The 18,204-nt window shown below is 37.7% G+C and overlaps 1 protein-coding gene across 1 annotated transcript in view; it reads right to left on the minus strand.

Annotated features, from left to right (window-relative positions):
- Positions 1-18,204, minus strand: part of TRPM1 (transient receptor potential cation channel subfamily M member 1) — an 841,064-nt gene that overhangs the window by 515,005 nt on the left and 307,855 nt on the right. The window contains exon 14 of the mRNA XM_044078483.1: positions 7,310-7,339. Coding sequence (XP_043934418.1) covers positions 7,310-7,339 — 30 coding nt within the window. The remainder of the gene's footprint in view (positions 1-7,309; positions 7,340-18,204) is intronic.

Consider the following 18,204-nt stretch of genomic DNA (forward strand, 5'->3'; position numbering starts at 1 on the left):
AAATCTAGCCAAGCTAGATTTTCCACTGTGTGATTCTTTAAAACCTCTTGTATTAGAGATAACATGGGATATATGCAAATGACCCCTTAAGGACAGCAGGTGTTACACCTAAATGCAATTCTGTATGCCTATGATTTATTTCTTTTTAAGTTGCTTTTATGAAAAAATTCAGGCAAATAAAACCAAACCCTACTAGTTGTGGGCATGCATGTTTTGGCCTTCTTATGGGCTCAGCAGCACAGCATAAATGGACTGTTTGCCTAAACTTTGGAAACACAGGGTTGTAGTATCCAGCTGATGTCCCTAACCATTTGGGTGTCTGCAAAATATCCCAACTAACAAACTAAAACAGTGAGCAACCAGGTCAGACAGACAAACCAATCAGTAAAAACGAAAAGAAAAATCTAGCCAAGCTAGATTTTGCACGTGTGATTCCTTAAACCCTCTTGTATTAGAGGTGGCATGGGATATATGCAAATGACCACTTAAGGACACCAGGTCTTCCAGCTATATGGTGATTCTGAATGCTCATGACTTATTTCTTTTTAAGTCGCTTATGATATGCTGATGAGGCCTGAATTTGTCCAATAATCAACTTAAAAAGAAATAAGCCATGGGCATTAAATAGTCTCAGTAGAGGGTCTGACTGTTCCTGTATCAGGCTGACTAGTAAGCAGTCTGGTATGTTATTTAGCCCACTAGAAGCAGTGTTCTTAGCCATGAATATTGCCCTGAGGATTTGTTCATGGGAGATTTGAGGGGGAAGTGTAGATGTGGGTATGAGATCTGGAAATGTATGAGAGGAGAGGGGGTTGATGTTAGAGATAAATCTATCTGTTACTATATTGGCTATGTCTTTTGGGTCCAACTTGTATGTGATATACTTTATTCTCAGACCCCTGCTGTCATAATACAGTATACAACCCATTGATCCATGGCCCCCTAACACACATAGCCCTCAATCTCTTAGCTCAAGAATTAAGGAGAAGATAAAATAGTGATGGATAAAGGGCCAAAATCAGGGAAAGATAAGTTGCTAGAATAACAAGCTTTGGATCAGTATGCTTTTTTTGTTAAGGTTATTAAGTCTGAAATTAAATGTATACCATGATTTAGGGAATGTGGTCCTGATTCATTTGTCAGACAAATTATTAAAACAATAGAAAAAAACATTATGAAGAAGAAATGGACCAAAATATGATACAAAATTAGATACTTTCTATAAAATCCAGGAACATACATATATCTAACACACACACACACACACACACACACACACACACACACACACACACACACACACACACACACACGCACGCACGCACGCACACACACACACACACACACACACACACACACACACACAAACAGAAAATAAAAATCCTTACCTTCCTAAGTGGTATATATAATGCTTTTAATAAGTAAGATGTTAAAAAAAAACTTGTTTCTGTGCTAGAACTTATTATTACCTTCTTCTTGTATGTCTAGCTTTCATTTCAGGCAGACGGCCTCAGTCACCCAGTCTACCTTCTGTAAAAGGAAGAAAAGGGGTATTATGATGCTTGGCTGTTTTAATAAACAGCCCAACAAGCAGAATAAGCCTTTTTTAAGTAGCGTTTGGGCAATCTTGGAACTCCACACATGCAGTAGTATGTGTGGAGTTCTATTCTCATTACGTAAACAAACTTAATCTACCTAAGCAATTACAAAAAAGTAAAAAAATTAAAAACAAAAGTTCTTTTTTTCTGTTTTTTTTTTCACTAGGGTGCTGCAAACCATCAGTGAGGGCCACAAGCCCCCCCCCCCCGATTTCTATATGTTTGTGTATAGCATTCTATTTTATTTGTTATTATTTTCTATAATTTGTTTGTTAGCTAGTATTTGTATGTAGCCATGTTGTTTGCAATTCTGTTTTAGTAAGCTTGGCAATAGCTTTTTATTATCCTATTCCCATGTCATTATCGTTTTGTTTTATTGCTCAGCTAATGTATTTGTTTTCTTATTTTTTATATAGTTAATCAAAAATGTTTTTTTACTTTAAACTATTTTTAGGTATAATTTAATGTTTGACTTTTTGTGACTTTCTTGCTCTTGCAGGCCCAGGCAGTGGCTGAAACAATTAATTTGTAGTAGTCTACCTACCCTAGTCAATGACATAATAAATAAAATGATAATAATGAGTAACTATTTAACCAAAACCACACAAAGGTGGAAATAACTGCTCCAAAACTCAAAACACCACCATGACGACTGGATGCCTCAGAGACTTCTTGGAACCAAAAAATAATAAAAAATTCACCAAAATAGCATCAAATAGCTTTATTACACTTTCATCAGCCAGACTTCTTCAGAATACCCCTCTTTCTATACAAAACTAATTAATAAAACAGTCAATTAATTAAGACTCTTAAAGTAGTACCATAACATATATATTCTAATTATAAAAAGTCCATTAATCATTACAATTTTGTACTTTTAATCTTTTGTCTTTCAAAAAACATTTTATATTAATATTGTCATTTAAACCAGGTGGTCAGTGAGCACATAATTTCATTTGCCACTTTGCTTCTGCCTTTTCCACTCTATTATAATTCCTCCCTCTTAAATCATGTGGTACACACTCAATAACAGAAAATAAAAACTTTTTATAAATGGAACAAATTTGTGAATATTTGTACAAAGCACTATTAACATATTTGACTTTTATATTATAGAAATGTTTCTTAATATGTTTTTCCAAGGTACGGGTGGTCATCCCAATATAAAAGCTGGAACAACCTAAACACAAAGCAATGTACATTAAGCCTGCTGATTTACAACTATATCTTTCTTTTAAATAGATTACAGTATTTGTGGTTGAAATTAACACAAACTTTGTGACATTAGTGTACCTACAAATGGTACACATACCACAGGCAAACATGCCTTTCTCTTTGTTGATCCTTAACCTATCTACCGCTAATGTGTTTTGTTTTTCTAAAATCCCTTTAAAACTCCTTGTTTTTTGATAGACAAACCTAAGTTCATCTTTTATAATCTCCTTGAGATCCCGGTTACCTTATAAACTTTCCAATTATTTTTAATAATATCTTTAACAACTACGGAATCAACTGACATGTTAAGAACAAAAACTGGACTATTATCTAAACTATTCTCATTGTTTTTTGTACATACATAATTTCCCTTTAAAACAGGCATAAAACTAGTTGATCTTTTTCATACATTTTCTTAGCTATCTAATAAAGGGACTCTTCTTTATAGCCCCTTTCTTTGAATAACTCTATAATAGTAACAATTTCACTTAAAAAATCTTCTCTCGTGGTCATGCTTGAGGATCTAATAATTTGTCCTCTCGGGATATTTCTTTTTATATGTTTTGGATGTCCACTTTTGTAATGTAAATAATTATTCGAGAACATCTTTTTTCTATAAATTTTACTATCCAGTCTTTTGTTCTCTAAATCCCAGTTTAAGGTAACGTCTAAATAATCAATACAGACTCCATATCCACTAATAGTAAATCTGAAAAAGTCTGAAACTTCATTTAACTCACAAATAAATCTATTGATGTCATCTATACTCAAATTCACTATAAATATTAAATCATCCACAAAGAGCTTGTATATGACTACATTTTTAAAATATGAACACTTAGTTAAAACTTTTTGTTCCAACCATCCTAACACCAAGTTAGCAAATGAAGGTGCTACACTAGACCCCATTACCACTCATCATATTTGTTTAAAATATGCCTTGTCAAACAAAAAAAACAGTTTTCTAGTATAACCTCCATAGGAGAGCAGCACAAATAAATTTTGTCTGAAGAAAAATCTGTATTGTTAACCATGAATGTCCTCAGTGCATTTATACCTTTATCATGGGGAATACTTGTAAACAAATAACATCTCGTATTTATACTTATGACAAAATACTAACTGATATGTTAACTCAAGCTCCACACTTGAAAAATGAATATGAAGGAGTAATCAAAAGTGTTGGAAAGTTTGAAAAACTGTTAATCATAAGGACAAATAAAAAACTGAAAAGAGATAAGACAGCATATGCTAAAAAGACTGCTTATACTGGTTTAAAAGATGTTCCATCAGTTAACTTTAAAGTGAACAATAAGAATGGTACGGCATCTTTAAGACGTAAGGCTAGTTTTTCTATAACTGGAGGCAAGAGCTGAGAAGAACACCTTTCACTGCAAGATGACATCAGTCCCTGTGATATGGTGGAGACAATCGCCATGGAGGAGAATTTACAGACTGTTGAGAATGAAGCCTCTGTTGAACTTCCATACAATGTGAGTGAAAACTTACAAGAGGGCAACTAAAAAACTGCTGATAAAACAGGTTAAAAAAACAGACATGAGCAGGAAGAAGACGAGAATGCGGTGAATTTCAAGCACCAGTTATGAATATAAAATAATAAATTTGACTGATTACATTTTAACTTTGCAACATTTAAAAGTTCTTGAACTGGGCATAAATTTTGTACATAGTCATGTTGCAGATCTGGCAGAGACTTTGTTGCAGTTAAAATATTTTACTCGCAAGATCATTTTGAATTTTATATTAAAGGATGTAGTTTTTATGAATGAATTGAAAAAGCCTTCCACATTCAATCCAAGTCTGAATTATACCATTAGATTGTTTGAAGAGCTTTGTGAAAAAGAAATTAGGGATGTGATAAAAAACAAAAAATAAGTATAACTATTATAATTTAACTGTTGAAGAAATTAAAGTTATAAAAGACTTACAAAATAATCACGATCTAAGATTTATGAAAGCTGACAAGGAGGGATGGTTGTTAATAAATGAGAGTGAATATAAAAAAGCTATTTATTTACAAGTGGATATAACCATGGTACATAGAAAATATAAGTATGTTTATATTTTTTTGTACAAATTGTTAATGAATGGTTATATTACACAGTGTTTATGAATTTATGAATATAGAAAGTCCAAAGATAGGGGTCCTATCTGGGATCCTTAAATTACATAAATTACAGAAAGATAACAAAATTCCACCTTTCCGCCCCATTGTGTCAGCTGCTAACAGTATATGTGATGGTGTTGCATTGTATTTGGATATTTTGTTTAATCTGTTGGTACAAACGTTGAAATCATACTTGTAAGATTCGTGGGACCTTTTGTCAAAGTTGAGAGAATCTGCTATTAATTATGATTATAGAGATTTAAATGTTAACTTTCTAACCATTGATATGACCTCTTTGTTTATACGTATTCCCCACGATAAAGGTATAAATGCACTGAGGATATTCTTGGTTAACAATACAGATTTTTCTTCAGACAAAATGTATTTGTGCTGTTCTCTTATGGAGGTTATACTAGAAAACAACTATTTTTTGTTTGACAAGATGCATTTTAAACAAATACGAGGAGTGGCACTGGGGTCTAGTGTAGCATCTTCATTTGCTAACTTGGTGTTAGGATGGTGGAAACAAGAAGTTTTAACTAAGTGTTCATATTTTAAAAATGTAGTCCTATACAAGTGCTTTGTGGATGATTTAATAATTATAGTGAATTTGAAAACAGATGACATCAATAGATTTATTTGTTAGTTAAATGAAGTTTTGGACTTTTTCAAATTTACCATTAGTGGATATGGGACCTGTGTTGATTATTTAGACATTACCTTAAACTGGGATTTAGAGAACAAAAGACTGGATAGTAAAATTTATAATATAACGATGTTCTCGATTAATTATTTACATTACAAAAGTGGACACCCAAAACATATGAAAAGAAATATCCCAAGAGGACAAATTATTACAGCCTCATGTATGACCACAAGAAAAGAATAATTTTTAATTAAATTGTTACTATTATAGAGTTACTCAAAGAAAGGGGATATAAAGAAGAGTCCCTTTATAAGATAGCTAAGGAAATGTATGAAAAAAGATCAAATAGTTTTATGCCTATTTTAAAGGGAAAAGATGTATGTACAAAAAAGAATGAAAATAGTTTAGATAATAGTTCCGTTTTTGTTCTTGACATGTCAGTTGATTCTGTAGTTATCAAAGATATTATTAAAAATAATTGGAAAGTTTTACAAGGTAACCAGGATCTCAATGAGACTATAAAAGATTAATCTAGGTTTGTCTATGAAAAAACAAGGAGTTGTTGGGATGACCACCCGTACGTTGGAAAAATGTATTAATAATAATTAAATATAAAGGTCAAAGGTTAATAGCGCTTTGCAAAAACATTCACAAATTTGTTCCAGTTACAAAAAGTTTTTATTTTCTGTTATTGAGTGTGTACCACATGATTTAAGAGGTAGTAATTATAAAAATAGAGTGGAAAAGGCAGAAGCAAAGTGGCAAATGAAATGATGTGCTTACCGACCACCTGGTTTAAATGACAATATTAATATAAAATGTTTTTTAAAAGACAAAAATTAAAAGTACAAAAGTGTAATGATTAATGGACTTTTTATAATTAGAATGCATTTATATTATGGTAGTACTTTTAGAGTCTTAATTAATTGATTGCCGCATTAATTAGTTTTGTATAAAAAGAGGGGTACTACTTCGGTGATTTTATTCTGAAGAAGTCTGGTTGACGAAAGCATAATAAAAATATTTGGCGCTATTCTGGTGAATTTTTTATTTTTTTTGGTTCCAAGAAGTCTCTGAGGCATCCAGTAGTCATGGTGGTATTTTGAATAATGAATAACTAATGGTTTTATTTCAGTTTAAGCTTAGGATCTCATATTAGTGACAAGTTTAAAAGTCACCATACCTTTTTTGCATTATGTTTTATATATATATATATATATATATATATATATATATATATATATATATATATATATGTGTGTATATCAAAATATTTAAGTAAGCATAAAAATGTATACTGCCTAAATATACTATTATGATTGATCTTTTTGTGGGTAGTAATATAAATATTCCATTATGCTAAGGCAAAGAGAAGATCATCATGGTTATTTTAATAAGTAATTGCTCACTATTAGTGGTAAACAAAATTAGATGCTATTAGACAGTACAGAGGTTTTACTTAAATTATCTTGTAATAACATGGTAAGCAACATCATTAATAAAGGAAGAAATATTTTTCAGATATCTTGTTATGAAAAAGAATCATGATACTGTTTCTGACCACGCACAAAGGAGAATGGCTTGGGTAGACATTTAATTAAAGCTGTACAAATAATACTTGTAAGTGCTTAGTAAATGGAACAATGTACTTGTTATTTGGAACATTGCTAACTATAGACAACACACATTCCAACAATTAATATTAAAGGAAAAGGTACCTACCTCCATTCCTAAGAGTTTAAGAGCCTTTGGCTGTAAAAGAATATAAGAAAATTATAATATTAGCCGAAAAACAAAATACAATTAATTGATATAATAAAGCTGTTTTTGTATGTCTATTGCAATAGTTAATAGTAGTCACAAACAACAGGCAACTGTTAAGATTTATAGTCATGATAAACAACACAATTCAGCTTGCATTACTCATTGGATCATCATGGGATCATAGAAGGTTACTAGTCTAACGGCCCCAGACCCTTAGAAGCTTAGCCAAATTCAACCCATTTTCCCAAGGGTGTCTGGTTCAAGCAGACACTAAAATCAGCACCTAATTAGCCCTGTACAAGAGGGACACAGGTGGAACCCCAGAATAAATTTCTGGTTACCCATCCAGTCATCCAAATTGAGCTTAAATAAAGCTAAATGAGGGGCTTTGTTTAACAATGGGATCATATCACTCTGATAACAAATCACTTTGTTAACTGAAATGAAAATATTTTCTGGGTGAAAATAGATTGTGTGTGTGTGTGTGTGTGTGTGTGTGTGTGTGTGTGTGTGTGTGTGTGTGTGTGTGTGTTTGTGTGTGTGTGTGTGTGTGGGTGTGTGTGTGTGTGTGTATGTGTGTGTATTTCATAAGAAAGTGCAGTAAGTACGTAGGAAATCCACTCTGATTATTGATTCACCTGTACATTTATGATGGTATACAGATGTTTCCAATGTGAAGGCCTGTACATAAATGCACCTGTCCAATGTAAATACATTTTTTTTGCTGTGCCAGTGATGAAATTCAACATTTGTTGGGACTTCTCACATTTGGTGCCTGTGTACGTGCAGACAATACCAACACGTATAGAGATTTAATCTTGAAAAAAGCACTGTAATGTTTTCTTTATTTATGTCTATGTGGATTTTCTTTGGATGCTATGGTTTCTTTTCCCTCTGAAGGACATGCAGTAGGTGAATTGGCATTCTCCAAGTGGCTTGTATGTGAGCATGTAGTGCATGAGTGAGTAAGAGTATATATTCTGGAACAGACCCCAATGCCTGCTCAGAAAAGGAAAAACCCAGACTGGCTGCTGAGACAAGCTCTGTAATCCTTTTGATGATGTTAAGGACAAAGTGAGTTACCAGAAAAGAGATAGATGGATGTTCTCTGGAGTAAGCTCCCTATCCGTGTGAATCGAAGTCCCTCCCTAAACCTATTTAAGTGTAACTTGGACCACTGGATAGGAAGTCATAAATGTATCCTTGCTCTGGTGCCTATGTCTCTGATGGATAGAGTCAGAGAGTAAGTTATGTGATAACCAACAATCACCCCATAAAGAAGTCTGTCATGGCCAACCATCACCCCCTATATAAACATCTGAAACATATAACATGTCGACACATTTGAGTTGAATGGCAGGGCTTATAAAGGCCCTAGAGGTCATTAGCCTATGATACACCTATGAACATATGTACAGATGGAAGGATGGATAGATGGATGGATAGATGGATAAATGGATGGATAGATCACTTGAAGGATGGATGGATGGATGGATGGATGGATGGATGGATGGATGGATGGATGGATGGATGGATGAATTCTTCTTGAAAAATAATATTTTATGTTTATGATCTTAACTTTAATTAAGAGTTGCACCACAGTTGTTGGCTTAGATATATAAAGTCCTGAGTATGACTCAGGCACCAGGAGTTCTTATAGGTTCATAGGTTCATAGGTAGGTACTAGGCTATCGGCCCTGGGGCCTATACAAGCCCAGCCAAAAAGGTACCCTGACTTTTGCCACCCAAGAAAATTATTTTCCTGTGCCACTGTGAAGCAGAGCCACAGAGGTGATCCCCAGGGTGAATTTCCTATTTCTCATCCAATCATCAAGAATTTTTCTTGAAGATTGCTAATGAGGAGCTTTGTTTGATATAGATAGGTAGTTTATTCCAGAGTATGGGAAGTCTCTGGGACAGGAATCTATCCCTCCGGCATGTTCTGTTTATTGTGGTGACAAGATTTAGGTCCCTAGAGCATGTAGCTCGGAGGGATAGGTTCATAGGTAGGTACTAGGCTATTGGCCCTAGGGCCTATACAAGCTTAGCCAAAAATGTACCCTGGCGTTCGCCACCCAAGAAAATTATTTTCCTGTGCTCCTGTCAAGCAGAACCACAGAAGTGATCCCCGGGGTGAATTTCCTATTACCCATCCAATCATCAAGACTTTTCTTGAAGAGTGGTAATGAGGAGCTCTGTTTGACATAGATATGTAGTCTGTTCCAGAGTATGGGAAGTCTCTGGGACAGGAATCTATCCCTCCAGCATGTTCTGTTTATTGTGGTGACAAGGTTTAGGTCCCTAGAGCGTGTAGCTCAGAGAGATTAGGATTTCTTTAAGTGGAGCATGTCCAACAGCTCTGGATTTGACATAGCTTTGTATGTTAGGCAGAGATCACCTCTGAGTAGGCGATATGCAACGGAGTAAAGCTGGAGTTTTTTGAGACAGCCTGCGTAAGGCATCTGTTTGAGGCCAGTAATCCTCTTTGTGAGGTATTTTTGCGGCCTTTTCAGTTGTGGATGTCTTGTGAGGTACATACCAAAAGGGGCATTGTACTCTATAATGGGTCTAATGAGTGATGAGTAGAGGGGAACAATGACCTCTTTTTTTCTGGATGAGAAACCTTTTGTGATGAGGTGTGCCACGTAGAAGGATTTCCTGACTACTGTGGTGATGTGATTATCAAAGGAGAGACTACTGTCCACCTGTGTCCCAAGGTCTCTTATCACACTTTCGGTATTAAGTAGACTACCGCCTATATTGTAGTTCATGGGTACAGTGTTTTTACCAAAGGGGATGACAATGGACTTTTTGGCACAGAGCTTCAGGCCATGGCTTTGACTCCAGGCATCTGTCTCAGTGAGGCCCTTTTGTAGGATGTCCACATCGTTAGGAGTTTCGATTATGGCTCCTAGTTTCCAGTCATCTGCAAACTTCATTAGCCAAAGACCTTCTGTGTTAGCCTGTACTTCAGAGAAATTGATACCAAACAGGAGAGGACCCAGGACTGAACCCCGTGGTACTCCACTTGTCACTGGTCTAAAGTTGGATTTGGAGTCTGCTACTTTCACAGTGTGGGTTCTGTCAGTGAGCCATTTGGCAACCCATCTTTTGAAATAGGGATTTATACCTAGTTTAGTGAGTTTATCTATAATTCCAGAGTGGGGGATGGTGTCAGAAGCCTTGGCAAGATCTAGATAGGCTGTGTGAACCACCTTACCCTTGTCTACGGCTTTGGTGGCTGCTTCAAAGAATTGTATCAGGTTTAGGAGACATGATCTACCTTTTACAAACCCAAACTCATTGGGATCCAGAGTTTGGAGATTACAAATGTCTTTGTTTATAAGTTCCATGATGATACGTTCCATGGCCTTGCAGACCAGGCTTGTCAGGCTAATGGGGCGGTAGTTCCCGGGGTCCATGGTGGCTCCCCCCTTGTGGAGTGGGATAACCGTTGCTGTGTGCCATTCAGCAGGCACAAAGCTTGAGGTGAGGCTATGACTGAACATGGTATTTAGGTGGGGTGCCAGTTCGTTCTGTAGTTCATGTAGAACGCAGCCTGGGATGTTGTCTGGTCCTATGGATGCTGTGTTCTTGGCTTTGGAGAGTGTGTTTTTTACCTGTGCAGCCATGATTACAGGAACTTTGCATTCTTCCGGTATAGAGTTGGGCTCTTTAGGGGGTGATAGGGGGGTAAAGTTAGCACTGAACCTATCTGCCAGGATGTTGGTAATATCAGTTGGGTCTGTATATTTAGTGCCATTGTGCTGTAACTCAGAGCAGATCTGAGTGTTACCATTGAGATTCTTGACATAGCTATAGAATACTTTGTGGTTGTCTTTAGAATCAGTGGTGATTTTGTTTTCCTAACTAGCTTTGGAGGATTTTATCAGGGATCGCAGCTTCTTACTGAGGCTGACAAGGGAGCTCCTCCACTCATGGGATTCTACTCTCTTTTGCAAGAGTTTCTTCCTTCTGTTGTACAGTTTGTTTATGGCAGGGGACCACCAGACTGGCTTCCTTTTTTGGTGGATACTGTCTTGCTTCTGTTTGGGATAACATGATCCATGCAGTCATATAAGTGCTTATAAAGTGCAATTGTGTAGGATTCAGTAGTCGTAACTGTATTGTCCATCTGCATGGGTGTCATGAAGTTCACCACTTCTGTCTTAAGAAGCATGAAGTTGGCTTTGGAGAAATTATTTACCATGGTTTCCTTAATGGGGGGTGGAGGCAGGATGTGGATATCTAGGGTAATTAGCTTATGGTCGAATCGGACCAATGAGGCATTGACTTCAGCTGTGGAACACCAGTCACTTATATTGGTAATGACTAGATCTAGGATATTGTTGCCCCTGGTGGGGGTGTGGATAATTTGATCCAGTGCATGGGAGTTTATGAATTCCAGAAAGCGTTGAGCGAAGGAGTTGGTACATGAGTAGTTTTCCCAGTTAATGGTGGGGTAGTTGAAATCGCCCATTATTAGGGTGTTTGGTTGAACCCTAATATTTTCCAGTACATCAAGAAAAGAGGAGTGGGAATCCTGGGGCATGGTGGGTGATCTGTAGCAAGCTACAATCTGGATTGCAGTTTTGTCCAGAGTTAGTTGCACTTGGATAACATCGGCTGCATTATGCTGGGCAACTAGCCTGGAGGTGTGGATATCCTTAATGAATATGGACACACCTCCGCCTTTGGTGTTCGGTCCAGGTTACATGGCCGAAAAGTGTGGTATGAGTTATAACCTGGTAGTGCATGGGTGCTCTCTGGAGCCTTGAACCAGGTCTCAGTCACTGCACAGATATCGATGTTCTCCATTTTAAGGAGTGCCTCGAGTGAGTGCATTTTGAGATTTAGACTTCTAGCATTGAGTAGCATCAACCTCAGTTTTTGCTTGCCTGTTCCTGTTATGGTGGTGAATTTGTCATTTGAACCTTGCCTAAAAAAGGCACTCTAGGGGTGGCAAGAACCTTATTCAGTATCCGGAATCCCAGGGGTGACAGGTGCAGGCCATCTCTGGCAAAGCATCGTGGTCTGTCATCCCAGGCAGACAGATACTGGATCTCTTTAGAATGGCACCAGAAGCTTAGCCAATTGTTGAAGTCAATCATTTTGTCCTTGTACTGCGGCATCATTCTGGGTGATGGAAGAATGCTACTCAGGGCTAGGGTTATACCTGCCTGGGCTACAAGATCGGAGAGCTCTTCCAGGTCTCTTTTCATGTAGTCCAGGGAGGTACGTCTCAGGTCGTTCACACCAACATGGACAATGACAGAATCATATTTGTACTTGTTGTGGAGTGACCTGAGTGCATGGGTTATGTGACGGATCCTGGCACCTGACAGGCAGCTGACAGTAACCTTCTCCTTGTTTAGCCTGGTGAGTGGGACATCAGTGTGCCTGACTATAGAGTCACCTATGACTAGTGTGTTGGGTACGTTGTTTTGCCTTATTGGCTGTGGTTGAGTGGCACACTGAGTCTGTGGGCTATCTGTCATTTGGGTTGTGTTGGGGGTGGAGGTTGCTTGAATTTCTGCTTTGGAGGTCTCTGTTGCTTGAGCAGATTATTATTGAGAGCCTCCGTGAATTTTTTTGTGTTTCTATGTGTGGATTTTGGTGGTGTAGACTTAGTGAGACTATGTGGTGAGTGTGGTGTGGTGCAAGTGTTCTGTTAGTTGTTCAGGCACCTGCTGGGGATAGCATGACAATAAGTTCAATGATGAGGCAGTTGCCTGCTCAGGTCATCTGGTGGGAAGGGGTGATGGGATTGAGGTATGGAACTATCCATGGTGATCCTGATGTTGTTCCAATTACCCAGTGCTGTTGTGGTGTAAGGAATGGTGAATATCTGAGTGAGAAATGTATCATCACAGAAGAGATGGGACATTCCCTCATGGTGCCATTGTCTGCTCCTTCCTATGATGTCAGCCCAGCATATCCATGGGGACGTAGGGCCCCAAACAAGAAAAGGTAATCTCAGGTCAGTAACAGTGGTGAATACTGTGTGCAGTCTGCCCCCATGCATTTTCTATATCAGCTTTGGGAAGTGGGTTGGCAACCCTGGAACAGCAGAAGTAGAAGTAATGCAGTCCAAAACAAATTGTAGTAGAATGATAAGGTGAAGCTGGGGCTCCATGTGAAGCCATGCTGGTGTGGAGAAATAAGTGTAACCCACTAATATGGCAACAGCCTATAACAAAAGAAAAAACTTTACTTAACATTTTACATTCAGACAGTAAAATAATGTACACTAAATGAGCCAAGATAAAAATTTTCCAAGGACTGTGGAGTATATCAGGAATTGTCCAGTCTTGTAAAGATGGAATGAAAATGTTAGTTCTTTGTTTGGACTCAAACCTGAGACCTCAGTCATTCCATGGTGGTATAACTATTCTGGACAAACAAGAGGATCTAGGCATTTAGGTATTGTGCTTTCCCTTAAAAGTGTTTTTCCATTCAGTAGCAAATCCTCTAGCATGGTAGACACACACACACATGCAGAGAAAACCTTTTTCTTAGGCAAAAATCAGAAAAATACAAGATATTTTATTTATAATTGATCACCTTCATACATAATTACATTGTGCATGCTATTCTTATACACAATTCACAGCAATATTATTGCAAGTGTTGAAATACCCATAAAACCTCAGACAATAAAGAAAAAAGTGAATTTATTAACCATTGTCAACAGTTTCAAATGGAGATCTTAAATAAAATCATCTGGAAGTTTATAAAATACAATGCTGTACGATACAAAGTGTGATATAGTACAGTGATTTAAAGAGGCAAAATATGATATGCAATACTTTATTGTATTCTATTTATCCTTTGTTGACTGGGTTAGACCCACTAAGCTAGTAGTCTTTAACCTTTAATAATTTTATAATAAGCAAAACCAAGGTCCTTAACTGAGGGAGTGACATTCAATCTAGTGAGCGTCAAACCGAGGGAGTGAGATGCAGTGATGTCAGTGCCCTTGATGTACATAACCGCATGCCATGCACAGTATATATGTTGCTCCACCTACTTACAAGTTGCACTTGCAAAGTCACTACTTAGCACAAGCAGAGTTAGACCTGGTACAGTCCTGCCTGTGATAGGAGAGCTCACAAGTGGCATTTTCATCTTATCCTCTCTGGTGGACCCTTCTGATGCTCTGGGTCTGTTTTCAACACTGGTGACTCTTATGGATACCTTGACCCTTATACATTGGGCCAGCAAGTACTAGCTTTAAATTTTAATTTAGTCACCTGACATTTAAGAAAACTAATCAGAATATCTTGTATTATATGGAAACAGGAATTAAGACTTCGGTAACAGACAATACTGAAGTTATATATTTGTTTATTGATTAGGCAAATGGATTCATTTAAGCTTATACTTTCTGTGCATGACCAAATCACAGTTGCAAAGTTGAGTGCTATATATAATGGACAATTTATAGCAGTGAGCCAATTAGTATGTATTTTGAAGTAGGAGGATACAGTGAGTACCTGGAAGGAATACATATGAATACAAAGAGTACTTAAAAAATCCACAAACAGTAAACAGAGGTCATGATCAAGCCCAAAGCCTGAAGCTATGAGGCTGTAAGATGAAGCTGAAACACTGCTTTATTGTACTACTAGCATTTCTATTATTTGTTTTTTTAAATCTCCCGTGTTCTTTTCCAAATTATAATTTCAAAACATTTGCTTTCCCTGAATTTAATATAAGGCAACATTCATCTAGCTGTATCTGTATTTTTAAAGTCCTTTTGGAGGAGAGTGAGTAGGACATAAGAGATGAATTTGTCTTGGGTGTTATATCGATGGAGTGCAGAAAAAGGAGAGCTTGGCATGCTAAGACAATACTGTTTATACAAACACAAAGTGTAAACAGACGCAGCAGAACTGATGACATGCACATCAATGAATGACAGATCATCTAATGTTCCAGTGCAGCTAAACCTCCCAGTAAAACAGTGTGTCAACTCATTTGCTCAGCAGTGTGAATGTGACATCTGTATTGCAAGCCTTTGTGGTCTGTTTCAGTGGTGAGAATCTATCTACTGGTAAATATCACTGATGTGATGGGTCCTTCTGCCTCCTTCCCTTACGATGAGCAAGTGGAATTTTGATGGCTGAGGCTTATTCTCTCCTGCCCACTTCCTTCAGTGCCTGCCCTATGACTTAAATGTGGGTTATCTGAGTCATAGTCAGTCCTGCATCATTCTGAACCATGAGTTTGGGTGATTCATGCTCCTTTTCAGTGTTTCATGGAAGGTGGAGAGACTACATCTTTATTGGTAAACTGGTGTTTTGGTCCTCTTTTTCAAAAAGGTGAGATGGCAAAGTGTTCCATCTACGGAGGAATCATGATTCTCATCTTCCTTGGGAAAACCTATGAAATGGTTATGGAAAGAGGCTTCATGTAATAGCTGAGCCTCTGATTGAGGAGGACCATAAATATATTGCCATCCATGACACAGGAACAGTGGCTCAACATTTTATCCTTATACAGATATTGGAGGAAGTTTGCCAGTACTCGGTACATATATTTTGCAGACCTTCAGAAATCCAATCAGTGTGCAATCTATAATGCCTGGTAAGAAGTGTTACAGTTATACAGGGTCCCGGGAACACTGCTGCATGTCATTTGTGTCCATGCTCTTGGTGTTATGTCAAACATATCCAGGTGGACATAGAACTCTACCAAGAACATGTTTTGTCTGTCCTCCTGTTTGTTATTTTCATGTAGTCAATATGTTCCAATATCTCATTCACTGTGATTGGGCTTACTTCTTTAAATCATCATTTATAACTTCTCTGACTAACAGTAACAGTATGAATCAATAATAGGTGCCGACGTGGTTCACTAATTCAGTCACAGAACTGCAAGTCCATCTGCAAAAAAGACCAATTTCCCACATGACGCATTTGGTTCTCAGTATCATAAACGTTAATAAAGAACTTTTAAAATCACAAAACAAAAAAGGCTGCAGACACTTTCAGTCCAGAACACAGTTTATTTATGCTTTCTTCGTGTGCTAACTATTTTCAGCTTCAAAGACAAGGAATTTCTTTTCAAAGTACATCCCATTTAATGCAAATATGGCACTACAGAAATCATTAGGCTGTCAGCTTTTCCAAAAGTATAATGTTCACATCTGTTCCCTCTTGTATGTTTTCACTATGTCTTTGTAGCATTTCCTTTGAGGGCTATGGAATTTCTGGTTGTGACTAATCTGAGAGTTTAAAGTCAGAGAAGTCAAGAGTCAAGTAGCCGTGTATCTTCCAGTTTATGTTCACCTTGGTGACACCAACCTTGGTGGGAATACTAATGGTACTGTGGTTCTATTCCCATTAGGTGGGTAGAATTTTCCATTGGCATCACTGGTGATATGTCTTTAGGTTCTTTAGCTGATGCCAGTATCACGCAAGTTTGAGATCCATAAAACTGCTAAGAAAGAAACAATGGATAAAATGATAGTCAAGGTGTGTGTCTGGTTATCAGTGTTCTTTTATAGCCTGAATATTCATACTCTTTCATAACTCATTGTCAGGTGAAATGAAGCGCAACTCTTTTTCTTAGGAGGAGCAAGTACATACTGTATCCCTTACTGATTCTCACTGTCAGTGTCTGCTGAAGAGAAAAAAAATTACAAAGAAAAAGTCTTTAACCATCCAATGGTGAACCATGAAGGATCATTTGAAATGCCCTGACCATGACAATAATGCATACTGGTCTCTTATTTCACTTAGCAGCATGATTTATACAAAGTGCCATGACACAGGAGTGACTAAACATGATGCTGAACAATTCCGCATTTACTAACTAATCCTGAGAGGTTTTACATGATAGCTATGCACATGGCTATAAGGTTGGAAGGAATTAGAGATCACATCCTGCAGGATCAGAGTTGAACTTCAAGGTTGTGAATGCTAGCCAGGTGTACCATCTAGGACCACAGGCATCTTGTCTGATGGATGGTGTAGCCAGTTCCTCATATAGGCCATGTAGCATACTGAATACCACCAGTGTGGTGAGTGTAGTGCCACTTATGGGAGGACCCTGACCTGCACATCCACTGATTGATACCAATGGTGAGACCCACATCAGGAAATGTTCTGGAGTCATCACTGAGAGACAGTGATTGGGGGATAGCATTCTTTGTAAACACTTTATAATGGTTTTATCCTGCAGTGCTCTAACTTTAATCTTTTGCAGTCTTTTCCTTTTTTTAGGGACAAAATTTAATGATTACCACTTGTTCTATATCTTTCAGCACCACAGAAATAAAAAATTAAATCAGGAAGCATGCCTAAGAAGAAGGTGCAGGCACTGCAGGTGGTAAGAGAAGTGTAGTAGGAAGGTGTGTATCATGAGTTCTAATATGATATTTTTTGCCTCTTTTTTATTTTTTTCTCTCTCTCTATCTCTCGCTACAGGGACGACTACAGAGCAGGATGAGCTGTAGTGGCAGCCACTTGGGCCTGAACCAGCTAATGTTACCTGGTCATCAGCAGTTCCTAAGCCTGTTTTCCTGCAGGAGGGATGAAGGTTCCCTAAGCAGAAAGTCACCAGTAGGGCTCACTTGTGTCCTCCATGGCCACCTCTCAGGAGGGGACCTGAGGCTTCTCCCCAAGAAATTGACCAAAAGGATCATCCTGGGTGGCTGGTCATGGCCTAGGTTGGCTGGCTGCTTGATATCTGCAGCGGGATCCTGGAGTGCCTCTTTGAGTAACAATAAAGCTGCATGCACATCCAGCCACATTCATTGGGTCAAAACAGGTGGGGCCTGCCCAGGATGTCGGTCACAGAGGTGAATGACTTTTTGGTGAGTTGTGCAGGGTCACCTCTTCATATCA

This window comes from Protopterus annectens, chromosome 7.part1 (assembly GCF_019279795.1).
Source record: "Protopterus annectens isolate FY-2018-M chromosome 7.part1, PAN1.0, whole genome shotgun sequence".
Lineage (NCBI taxonomy): Eukaryota > Metazoa > Chordata > Ceratodontiformes > Protopteridae > Protopterus > Protopterus annectens.